This window comes from Chrysochloris asiatica, unplaced genomic scaffold, assembly GCF_000296735.1.
Source record: "Chrysochloris asiatica unplaced genomic scaffold, ChrAsi1.0 scaffold00133, whole genome shotgun sequence".
NCBI lineage: Eukaryota > Metazoa > Chordata > Mammalia > Afrosoricida > Chrysochloridae > Chrysochloris > Chrysochloris asiatica.
Window position 1 is genome coordinate 1901997 of NW_006408651.1, and position 13419 is coordinate 1915415.

The following is a 13419-nucleotide window of genomic DNA, read 5'->3' on the forward strand; positions in this document are numbered from 1 at the left end:
TTTAATGTCCTCATTTCTGCTTCTTGCTTTCATAGCTGCCTGACAGATTTCAAGATGCCAGTGTGTTGGTTGTTATGCTATACCTTAGGCTTTAATTTAATTTTAGACCTGTTTTGTTTTTAAACTCTTTCCTTCTCTGCTGCCCTGTCCTGCCTTTTACCGTATTAAAAAACAAAACAAAAAACAAACAAACAAAAAAAACCGTTCAGGGCTTTTGCTTGTGCTGAGTATCTGTGAGCATGCGTGGCAGAAGTTCCCACCAGTGGTGAGGGTAGGGGTGTCCACTAGCTCAGATTCCCCATCTAGTCACCAAAACGGAGGTGCACAAACAGTGGGCTCACCAATGACCAGATACCAAAGAAAAAAAAAAAATCAGAACTGAGTAAAACTGATAAAGTGCATTGTCCCCCTTGCTCCAAGGTTCCCACAGTGTTTTTCTGTGGTGTTTCTACTCCTCCCGCTTGGTCTTGTCATTTGGTTTCATCCAAGATGTTGGCTCCGGGCCTCCGAGGCCAGCCGATTTAAAAGTACGGGATTTCTTACTTCAGCTTCAAGTTCCACAAACTATAAGCTTTCAGACTTTTAAAATATTCCTATCTCTGTGGTTCCGAGTTTTGGAGCTCTGCCCTGGATCTACTTTGCCTGGTATTCTGTGGTATTGCTAATGGTGAACTTCACTGCACATCCACCCTAGCCGCCATCAAGCCCCGCCCTCAAGCCGTGGTATTTTCAATAACCTTATATGCATGCGAAAGCTGGACAATAAATAAGGAAGACTGAACATGATATCTTTTTCCAGTGACTGGTCCCTCCTGACAGTATGTCTGAAGTATAAGAGACGAAGTTTGGCCATCTTGGCCTTCAAGGAGCATTCTGGCTGCACTTCTTCCAAAATGGATCTGTTGGTTCTTTTGGCAGCGTATGGCACTTTCAATATTCTCGTCCAACACTATAACTCAAAAGCGTCAATTCTTCTATGATCTTCAATCGAACCTTATTTGATTTCTTGACTGCTGTCTTCCTAGTCTTTCTTCATCTGGAAGGTCATCTGAAACCTGTCAACCATGGGTGACCCTGCTGGTATTTAAAATACTGGTGGCAAAGCTTTTAGAATCACAGCAACTCACAAGCCACCACAGTACAACAAACTGACAGATGAGTGGTTGTCTGACTCATAGCACCCTATATAGGGCTTCCAAGGAGCAGCTGGTAAGTTTTAACTGCTGATCCTACAGTTCAAACTGACCTGTGGTCCAGTGCATCAACCTACTGCGCCACACCAGGATTCCCTTCATTTATTGTGCACTTTCTCTTGTCCAGGCTCCAAGTGAAGTGCTTAGTTATATTAAATTGTTCACTCCTCATTGACAACTTTTATATTAGCAGCCAGGTGCTTAACCGCTGTGCCACCAGTATTCCTCCTTTAACAACTCCATATGGACATCAAGTGATAAAGAGGTCAAGTAACTTGCGTGAGATAGTACAGCCAGCAAGGGCAAGCTGAGATGTATGGGTCTGGTTTATTTTAAAGCCCATTATTCATAATGTTTGCCTAAAATGCCTCCATTTTTTGGGTGACAACATTTGAAAAAAAATCATTTTCAGTGAGAATTGCACATACTGCTTTCCCTTGTCATTTTTGAAATACCATTTTAAAACTAAGAATGTTTACTTACATGTGAATTTTGAAAGGTGTAGCATCATTAATTAATTTAATGTTGGATGTTGTCTATATTGGAGGAGCTGTAGTAGCATAGTGGTTACAAATTGGGCTGTGAACCACAAGTTCAGCAGTTTGAAACCACCAGCTGCTCCGTGGGAGAAAGATGAGGCTCTCTGCTCCCGTAAAGATTTATAGCCTTGGAAACCCTGTTCAGGGTCACTATGGGTCAGAACAGACTCGACGGCACTTAACAACAGCATTGTCTGTATTTATAAAAAGGAACCATGGTGGGTCAGTACAGGACAGAGATTTACAGACTTGAAAATTCGATGGCCAGTTCTACTCTATCCCCCGGGGTCACTATGAATTGAAACCTACTCAATGGCAATAGATTTGGTATTTTTGGATTTATGTTTACAAAACATTTAACCCACCAAAAATTTTGTGAAGGAATTTTTAGTATCTTCATTTGTAAAATAAGAACCAAAGATTCATAGAAATTTAGTGGCAGAGATAATAATTGGTAGAGATTGAAGTAGAATTGATTCCAAACCAATGTATTGTTTTCACCATGTTGTTGTTGTTAAGTGTCATCAAGTAGATTTCTACTCATAGGGACACTGTATAGGATTTCCAGGGAGTAGTTGGGGGGTTTGAACTGCCAACCTTGTGATTAGAAGTCTAGTGCTTATCCTACAACACCATGCTATAGTCCATTATTTTTCAAAATCCTGACTTGTGTTTTATGTAAAATGTTTTTAGAAAGCAAATTAAGCATATCAAGTACCTATTTTATTTTTCAGATTTTTGCCATTTTCTACCTACCATAAAAACAAAGAAAAGTACAGGCCCTCAGTGCATTCCTCAAGCAAGTATGGCGCTGCATCTTATGGGCACCAACATTTCCGAGATGAAAACCCTCAAAAGTGGGTCAATTCCAAGGTGAGATAAAGCAGTATTTAAAAATGACATTCCTTTGAAAATGCTAAAAATCAATTGATTATAGCAAATGCAAGTATTCACATTATGATTAAGATCTTCATGCTTACAAAATTATTTATAGCTATTTTGTATAAAGATGATGCTGTTTGTCTATGCCAGTAGAACTTTTTTTTGTTTGTTTGTTATTTTAGTGTTATGTTCTTATGCTTCTAACGTAATGGTATGGATTCAAGCTAGCCAGTCAGGACTTGAATCTGTGGTCACTGAATGGTGTTAAGGAAACTAAGTCTCAGGCTTGGATATCAGTGCTTGCATTTACTTTCTCTGTGTACGTGTGTTATATATTACAAACACAAGTGTAACATATTGTTGTATTATATATGTGTGTGCACTTGTGTGTGTCATATAAACTAAAACCAAAACCTACTGTTGTCAAGTTGATTCTGAGACATAGAATCCTATAGGACAGAGTAGAGCTGTTCTATAGGGTTTTCAAAGTAGTAAATATTTATGGAAGCCGACTGTCTCATCTTTCTCCCCTGGATGGGCTGGTGGCTCCAGACTTAACTCACTGTGCCACCAGTGTCCCTTGTGTATCATGTAGACATATTAATGTATGTATGTTACACACATTTATTTGTATATATGAATTCATATGCTCATATTTATATGTTGTATAAGGAGCTCTGGTAACATAGTGGTTACAAATTGGGTTGCGAACCTTAAGGTCAGCAGTTCGAAACTACCAGCCGCTCCGCGGGAGAAAGATGAGGCTTTCTACTCCCGTAAAGATTTACACCCTCGGAAACCCTGTACAGGGTCGCTATGGGTCGGAACCGACTCGACGGCACTTAACAACAACAACATGCAACAATAAACCATTTCTGGAGGCAGTATATGATCAAGAGCCAATGGTACTGATAGAAAAAGTCCAAGATACACTGAAGGCATTGACAAAGAACACGACTGAACTTTGATGGAATTGAAATCTTTGAACAAACTGATGCTGTCCTGGTGGCACTCACTATCTATGCCAAGAAATTTGGAAGACAGCTTCCTGGCCACTTGATTGGAAATGATTCATATCTGTGCCCCTTTCAAAGAGCAGTGACCCAATGGAATATGGAAATCATTGGACAACATCGTTAATATCATATGTAAGTAAAATTTTGCTAAAGATAATTAAATAATGTCTGCAATAGTACATTGACAGGGAACTGCCAGAGTTTCAAGCCAGATTCAATGAAGGATATCATTGTTGATGTCAGATGGATCTTGACTGAAATCAGAGAATACCACAAAGGTGTTTACCTGTACTTTATTGACTGTGCAAAAGCTTTTTACTGTGTGGATCATTGCAAGCTATCGACAACACTGAGGAAAATGAGTATTCTGGAACACTTAACTGTGCTCATAAAGAACCTGTATATAGAACAGTACAAGGGAACACTGAATGGTTTAAAATTAGGAAAGGTGTGTACAAAGGTTATGTTCTTTATTTATTCAGTCTGTAGGCTGAGCAAATAATCTGAGAAGCTGGATTATATGAAGAAGAATGTGGCATCAGTATTGGAGGAAGATCCATTAACAATCTATGACATGCACATGTTACAACATTGCTTGCTGACAGCGAGGAAGACTTAAAAATACTTACTCATGAATCAAAGACCACAGCCATAAGTATGGATTGCACCTCAATGTAAAGAAAACAAAAATCCTCACAACTGGATCAATCAATAACATCACGATCAATGCTTCTAAGGAATATTCCAGCTGTATTTATTCCAAGACAGATTTGTTCATTCTTTTAGAAAGCATGATGCATTCAATATTCTTCACTAATACCATAATTCAAAGAGATCCAATTCTTCTTTGGTCTTGTTTGTACAACTTTCACATGCATATGAGGTGATTGAAAATACCGTGGCTTCCATCAGGCATGCCTGAGTCTTCAAAATGACATCATTGCTTTTTAGTACTTTAGAAAGGTTGTTTACAACAGATTTGCCCAATACAACACATTATTTGACACAGTGACTTGTTTTCCTATGTGATGATTGTGGTTCCAAGTAAAATGAAATCCTTGACAACTTCAGTATTTTCTCTATTTATCATGATGTTGTTTGTCCAGTTATGAACATTTTTGTTGTCTTTATGTTAAGGTGTAATCTTTATCAGCAAGTGCTTCAAGTCCTGTCTACTTTTAGCAAGCAAGGTTGTGTCATCTGCATATTACATGTTGTTAGTGAGTCTTCCTCCAATCCTGTTGCTGCTTTCTTGTTCATGTAGTCCAGCTTCTCAGGTCATTTGCTTAGCTTGCATATTGTGAAAGCATAGATTTTTCTGGATATTGAATCATATAACATTCCCTTTTTTCTGTCTGAATGATGGCCTTACAGGTTCCATGTGTGCACAATTAAGCGTTCTGGATTCTTGTTCTTTTCAATGTTATCCATAATTTGTTATGCTCTATGAAGTCGAATGCCTTTCAGAGTCAATGAAACACAGGTAAACATCTTTAGCCTTTTCTCTGTTTTTAACAGGGATCCATTTGACACTGGCAATGACAGCTCTCACTCCATACCCTCTTCTAAATCCTGCTAGAATTTCTGGCAGGTCCTTTTTGGAGTACTGTTGCAAACAGTTTTTAATTATCATCAGCAAACTTTTCTTGAATAGGGTATAAATATTGTGAAATAATTTCTGCATTTTTGTGAGTCACATTTCTTTGGAATGTGCACAAATATGGATAATTTCTGGTTGACCAGGTATCTGTTTTTAAGATTTCTTAGCAAAGGTGAATGTTTCCACATTGCATCCATTTGTTTATATTCAATTCCTGAAGATTTTTTCACCGATGTTTTCACTGCAACTTAGACTTCTTCCTTCAATATCATTTACTTTTGGTCAACACTATCTCCTAAAATGGCTGGCTCTCAACCAATCTTTTTGGGACAGTAACTCTGTATTCTTTTCATCTTCCTTTGATCCATCCTACATCATTCAGTCAACATCTTGCTCATAAAATTCTTCAATATTGCAATTCAAGACTTAATTTTTTTCTTCAGTTCTTTCAGCTTGAAAACTGACAAGTGTATTTTTCCCATTTTGTTTTCTAACTTCAGAACTTTGCACATTTCATTGTAACACTTCATTTTGTCTTTTTCACCCACCCTTTAAAAACTTCTGGTTAGCTCTTTTCATCATCATTTCTTTCATTTACTTTAGCTCCACTATGTTCAAGAGCATGTTTCAGAGTCTCTTCTGACATCCATTTTGATCTTTTCTTTCTCCCCTGTTTTTAATGACCTTTTGCTTTCCTGATATATGATGTTTTTTATATCATCCCACAACTCTTCTGGTCTTCAGTCACTCATGTCCACTGCATTAAATCGGTTCTTCAGATAGTCTCTAAATTCAGAAGGAATATAACAAGACCATATTTTGGTTCTTGTGGAGTTGCTTTAATTTTCTTCAGCTTCAGTCTGAACTCACATGTGAGCAGTAGATCATCTCATCAATAGTCAGCTCCTAGCCTAGTTTTGAGTAGGGTGAGTTTCTCCATCACCTCTTTCCATGTTGTTGTTGCTATTGGGTATCATCGAGTTGTTTGTGACTCACAGCGACTATATGCCCAACAGAAGGAAACACTGACCAGTCCTGTGCCATCCTCATAATTATTGTTATATTTGAGCCCATGGTTGCTGCCACTGTGTCAATTCATCTCATTGGGGGTCTTCCTTTCTTTAGTTGACCCTCCACTTTTCCAAGCTTGATGTCATTTTCAAATGTCTGGTCCCTCCTGACAACATGTCCAAAGTACAAGTGACGAAAGTCCCACCATCCTTGCTTGTAAGGAGCATTCTGGCTATACTTCTTCCAACACAGTTCTTCTAGCAGACCATAGTACTTACAATATTCTTTGTCAGCACCATAATTCAAATGCTTCCCTTCTTTTATTGTGCTCCTTATTCACTGTCCAACTTTCACATGCATACGGTGCTATTGAAAATTCCATGACTTGGATCAGGTGCACCCTAGTCTTCAAACTAACATCTTTGCTCTTGAACACTTTAGAGAGGTCTTGTGCAGCAGATTTGCCAAATGCAATAAGCCGTTTGATTTCTTGACTGTTGCTTCCCTGAGCAATGATTGCATTCCAAGCAAAATGAAGTCTTTGACAGCTTCAATCTCTTCTCCATTTATCATGATATTATTTATTGATTTAGTTGTTAGGATCTTTGTTTTCTTTACTTTGAGGTGCAATCCATAATGAAGGCTGTAATCTTTGATCTTCATCAGTAAGTATTTCAAGTCCTCTTGGCTTCCAACAAGTAAGGTTGCATCATCTGTGTATTGATGGTTTTTAATGTGTCTTCCTCCAATCCTGATGTCATGTTCTTCAACACATAATCCATTTTCTTGGATTATTTATTCAGCCATATACCTTTCCTGATTTTAAACCATTCAGTATCCCCTTGTTGTCTTTGAAAAACTGTTTCTTGGTCTATGTACAGGTTCCTCATGAGCATAATTATGCATTCTGGAATCACCATTCTTCACAATATTATCCATATTTTGTTATCATTTCCCTAATTCAAATGCCACAACATAGTCAGTAATTACAAATAAGCATCTTTGTGGTATTCCTGCTTTCAGCCAAGGTCCATCTGACATCAGCAGTGATATCCCTAGGTCCACGTCATCTTTGTATTTGCTTTGAATTTCTGGCAGCGCCCTGTGGATGTACTGCTGCAACCATTTTTAAAAATTTTTTCAGCAAAATTCTTTATGGTTTCCACATTCTATTGGGTTTCCTTTCTTGGGAGTGGGTACAGATATGGATCTCTTCCAGTCAGTTGGCCAGGTAGCTATCTCCTAATTTCTTGGCATAGATGAGTGAATGCCTCCAGCACTGTATCAGTTTGCTGAAACATTTCAATTTGTGTTCTGTAACATCCTGTAGCCTTGTTTTTCAACAATGTCTTCAGTACAGCTTGGACTTCTTCCTTCGGTACCTTTGGTTCTTGATCTTATGCTACTTCTTGAAATGGTTGAACATTGACCAATTCTTTTTGGTACAGTGACTCTGTTTATTTCTTCCATCTTCTTCTGATTTGGGTCCCTCAATATTCTGCCCATAGAACTGCAAGTCTAGGCTCAATTTTTTTCTTCCGTTCTTTCAACCTGAGAAATGCTGAATGTGTTCTTCCCTTTCGGTTTTCTAACTCCAGGTCTTTTCACATTGAAATACTTGATTGTCTTCTTGAGCTGCCCTTTGAAATTTTCTGTTCATCTTTTTTCATCATCATTCTTCCAGTAGCTGTTGTTGTTGTTATTGTTGTTAAGTGCCATCGAGTCAGTTCCCACCCATAGTGACCCTGTCTGTATAGGGTTTCCGAGGAGAGGCTGGTGAGCTTGAATCCCGACCTGGCAGTTGAAACAGCTTTGCATTCTTGTGCATTAACCCACAGTGCCACACCAGAGCTCCTTTCAATAGCTGTAGCTCCTATAAATTCAACAGCAAGATTCAGTTTCTTCTGATCTCTATTTTTGTATTTTGTTTCCCATTTTTAAATGACTTTTTGCTTTTTCATGTATGACATTCTTGATGTCATCTCACAACTTTTCTGGTCTTTGATTATTAGTGTCTAATGCATCAAATATAATCTTGAGATGGTCTCAAAATTAAGGTGGGATATACTTATTGTTATTTTTTTGGGTCTCATAAAGTTGCTATAATTTTCTTCAGCTTCAGCCTGAATTTACATATGAGCAATTGATGGTCTGTTCCATAGGCAACTTCTGGTGCTATTTTGGCTGATTGCATTAAACTTCTCCATTGTCTCTTCTCACAAATCAAATCACAATTTGATTCCTGTGTATTTTATCTGGTAAGGTCCAAGTGCAGCATGGTATTTGCAAAGAATAAGTCATTGCCCTTACAAAATTCTATCATTTGATCTCCAGCATGGTTCCTATCACCAAGGCTTATATTTTCCATTTACTGATCTTTCTTCTTTGTTTTCAACTTTCACATTCCACTCTCCAGTGATCATCTTAACTGTATATTTGATCAATTTCAGAGTGAAGAATTTTCAGTTTTATCATCACTGGCTCTAGTGTTCGGTGTGTAAATTTGAATGAGTGGTATTAGTTGGTCTACCTTGTAGGTGTATGGATATTATTCTATTACAGACAACATGGTACTTCAAGATATATATTGAAATGATCTTTTGTTTATGAAAGCATCACCATTCCTCTCCTGTTTGTCATTTCCAGAATGGTAAACCTAAGGATTATCATATTAAAAATGGCCAATAAGAGTCCATTTGAGTTCAATAATGACTAGGATATTGATCTTTATGTCTTCCATTTTATTTTTGATGACTTTCAATTTTCCTAGGTTCACACTTTGTACATTTCGTGTTCATAGTAATGTTTTCAGCTGTTTCTTCTCATTTTGACTTAGCAAATGGAGGACCTGAAAGCATTGTTCCACCCAAATCATTAAAGTCAACTCTATTTTAAGGAGGCAGCTCTTCCCAATCTTACTTTGATTGCTTTCCAACTTGAGGTTGGAAAGAAAATGTTCCACTGCTATTCGTTGGGCTTTCTGTGTTAGCCATTAAAAAGTGGTTGGCCTTTTTTTTCTTCCTAGTCTTTCTTAGTCTGGAAGCTCCACTGAAACCTATCCATGATGGGTGTGCCTGTTGGTATTTAAAATACCGGTGGTGTAACTTCCATCATCACAGCAACACACAAGGTATTACAGTGCAACAAACTTACAAACAAAAGTGTCAGTTTGATAATTGCATCTGGTAAGGTGCATGTAAATAGTCACCATTTGTTTGTTTTTTTCAAAAGGTATTTGTAATGAATAAGTCATTAATCTTACCAAATTCTACTTCACTATCTCCTGTGTTGTATCTATCCCAAGGACCAGATTTTCCAGTTACTGATCATTCTTTTTGTTTCCAACTTTCTAATTCCAATCAACAGTAATTATGAATGCGTCATGACTGAATGTGTGCTCAATTTTAGACTGCAGAAGCTGGTAAAAATCACCAATTTCTTCATCCTTGACATTAGTGTTTAGTGCATAAACTTAAATAATAGTCGTATTAACTGGTCTCCCTTGTAGGCGTATGGATTATCACTGATAGCATTGCACTTCAGAATAGATCTTTAAATGTTCTTTTTGATGATGAATAGGATGCCTTCCTCTTCGATTTGTCATTTCCACACTGAAGACACGTACAACTACAAAGACAAGGCCATATGATGATCTGATTCAAAATAATATCAGTCGCTAGTGGATATTGATCTTTATGTGTTCCATTTCATTGTTGATGAATTCCAGTTGTTCTAGATTCATACTTCCAATGTTTCATGTTCTAATTATGAATGGATGTTTGTAGCTGTTTCTTCGTATTTTGAAAGGTGTAACATCAGTTTATGAAGGTATTTAAAGCTTTACTTTATCCGTGTTATTAAGGTCAACTCTATTTTCAGGTGGTAGCTCTTTCCCAGAGCTCATTTTCTGACCCTATATTAGAATATGTTCCACTACTAATTATATGGTTTTCATTGGTCAATTCTTTCAAAAGTAGATTACCATCTCTCCCTATCTACTCTCTCTTAGTTTTGTAGCTTTGCTTTAACCTGTCCATCATGGGTAACCTTGCTTGTATTTCACGTATGAGTGGCATAGCTTTCATCATCACAGTACTAAAGTTGGTGGTAAGGGAATGTTCTTACTGTGTCTTTCAGCTTTTGTGTAAGAATTACAAGTTTTAATTTATTTATATCAAAATCTGGAGTCCTGGTGTGGTACTGTAGGATAAATGCAGGACTGCAAGGTCAGTTTGAACCCCAAGGTCAGTGGTTCAAACTCACCAGTCTCTCCTTGGAAACCGTATGCTGGGTCTCTATGAGTCAGATCTGACTCAACATCACTTAAAAACAGCATAGCAAAATGTTTACATGTAAAATGAAGTAATAAGAAGCCCCTGCCATGGCTTCGCCCTGCATTTGGACCAGTGGCACGCGTGACTTGTGTCTGCCGGTGTGAAGGGTGGTTGGTTTCATAAGCGAGCACACAAAAGGTGATGCCAGAGTCTGGAAGCCACTGCCCTTGCTTTCTCTTCATTGTCGCAAACTGGGAGATGCTCTGTAGCGAGCAAATGAATCCAATGAGGACCAGGAGATGGAACTAGATGCTTTGCATTCTTTTTATGGAGATTCAGGTCTCCAAGAATTAAGTCCAGTTTCATTTCAGTATAGGATAAGTGAGAATGGTGATGCCAGAGCCTTCTAAATAGAGATTTTTTCAGGACAGAAACGTATCTGCAAACACCTCCAATTATATCTGTGAATGCTTTTTTTTTTTTTTAACAACACCATATCAGCTGTAAAGCAGAGTATATTAACCAAGTTACAGGAAGCAGTTGGAGTTAATCTTGAAACTGTTATAACCTATATGTTATTTGAATATGCCAAGGACAGTAAGGAACAGTTCATGAACAATCACTATTGCATTAATTCCACAATATCCATAAGTAGTATCATTTCAATTGAAACTCCTAATGCAGTCACATTAACTAAAAAAATGACAAAAAAAAAAAGCAACTTTCAAAAGCCCAGAAATGTAAACTGGCAGACATAACAGATCACAAAGGGGTACTTCCTCAAGAATCGAACTAGATTGATGTGGTTAAGCGTTTAAGCAAATCTGGTTCTAAAGATGATGAATAACACTTGGAATTTGAGACAAGAGAAGCACATTCTTTACAAAAGTAAACGGGGTTCAAAATCTTATATTTTGCTTTTCTGGTATTCAGGTGGCTTTTTGTAAAATACATTTTTTTTTTTGTATGTGACTTACATTTAAAATGCAACTTAAGACTCATGATAAGATCTGGTTGTATTAAATTATCTTTACAAACTTGCCTTTATAAAAGGTGAAAATGTTCTGTTTAGTATACTTTGCACAGTCTCTCAGGCATTGTAAATGGGTCAATAATCAGTGTTAATTTCTATGATCTTATTCTAGTGGATATGGTAAAGGAGTGTGAAACCATTTTCAAACCCTCATCCCAGTGAAGCAAAATGCTGAGTGAATTGTTATTAGGCAGCATGAACCATGTTAATAACTTCACATGTTAGGTAAAGTCTTCATCTCTTCCTTCTCTTAATTACTGAAGCATAAATTCCTTCAAAGAAATTTAAATACAGTATTTGGACTTTATATATAATACTCTTGATAGTTCCTTTCTATTTCTCAAGGGTGAACTGCTTCTGTTTAATAAATGAATATTTGTTTATGCTTTTCTCTCGATTTTGATCCAGGTTTTCATTCATGAGTGTTCAGTGACAGGTGAGACAGGAGATTAAACAAACAAGCACACAAAAATCTGCCAAATAAATTGTTGCTGTTATTGTTCAGTGCTGTCCAGTCAATTCTGACTCACAGTAACCCTGGTTAGGCTTTCTGAGGAGTGGCTGGTGAGCTTGAAACACCAACTTTGCTGCTCGAATGACCTTACAGTCCAGCGCATTAACTTACATTGCCACACCAGGACTCTGAATACATTAGAAAACATTTTAAGTCGACGTGCTGACTCTTTGAGACATTTTTATTTTCTGCATATACCATGATGGTGTAAAGGATGCATTATTATTTAAGTTTTTATTGTTGGAAACATTACTTTTAATAAATTCCGATTTATTTGCTTTAAAAAAAAAGAAGTAATAAGTTACTTTCTAGACTGGACTTAAAGTCAGAACTACTGATTGTGTTAATAGTCTGTCAATGAAGATTTATTTATTTACACATCACCTCCTTCCAGAAAGGAATCCTATTGTCTTTCTAAAATAAATACATAAAGGTCATATTCTGGAAATAAAAATAAGGGGAAATGATCTAAGAAGCAAGAATGCATATGCCAGCAAAATAAAGGGAACATTACTGTGTTGGTAAATGACTTAGGAATTGCTTCTTAATAATGGCTAAGATGAAGAAGAAAGTAAAAGTTACATTATCCAAGGGGAAGGAACCTCCCAGGCCATGAAGAAAAATGCCGTATTTTTTACTATATCAAACGCTAAGGAAGAAACAAAACAAAATATTATAAACCTGGTATTGTCAAGAAGTAAAACCATGTTGAGGATCAAGGTGGATATTTCAGAAAGTACTTTTTTTCTTTGCAGCTACTAGACTATTTTTGGTATTGAAGGAAGGATTTCAAGCTGCACTGTATTAGTCAAAAACAAGGCTGAAGAAATTGATGGAGTAGTAATTGAAATGTTTCAACATGCTTAGGCAACACTGGAAGCACTCACTGGTCTATGCCAAGAAATTTGTATGATCAGTTGACTGGAAGAGACCCATATTTGTGCCTGTTCCAAAGGAACGTGATGTGACCCTAAAGAATGCAGAAATCACTGACCAATATCATTAATGTAAGGAGCTCTGGTAATATAATGGTTACGAGTTGGGCTGCTCACATCAGGGTTCGAAATTACCAGCTGCTCCATGGGAGAAAGATGTGGCTTCCTGCTTCCATAAAGATTTACAGCTTCAGAAACATTATTCAGGGTCGCTATGAGTCAGAACCGACTCCATAGCACATAACCACTACCACCACCACCATCATTAGTATTACATGAAAGTAAAATTTTCTTGAAGTTAATTTAAAAAATGATTGCAGCAGTACATCAACAGGCATCTGCCAGAAATACAAGTCAGATTCAGAAGAGGACATGGGATGAGGAATATCACTGCTGATGTCAGATGGAATTTAGCTAAAAGC

The 13419-nt window shown here is 37.3% G+C and overlaps 1 protein-coding gene and 1 pseudogene across 1 annotated transcript in view; both read left to right on the plus strand.

The window, feature by feature from the left end:
* Nucleotides 1-2823, plus strand: part of SPATA17 (spermatogenesis associated 17) — a 220638-nt gene extending 217815 nt beyond the window's left edge. The window contains exons 9-10 of the mRNA XM_006869710.1: nt 2467-2605; nt 2797-2823. Coding sequence (XP_006869772.1) covers nt 2467-2605; nt 2797-2823 — 166 coding nt within the window. The remainder of the gene's footprint in view (nt 1-2466; nt 2606-2796) is intronic.
* Nucleotides 2824-9623: 6800 nt separating this feature from the next.
* LOC102834864 lies at nt 9624-11362 on the plus strand (annotated as a pseudogene).
* The last annotated feature ends 2057 nt before the right edge of the window (nt 11363-13419 follow it).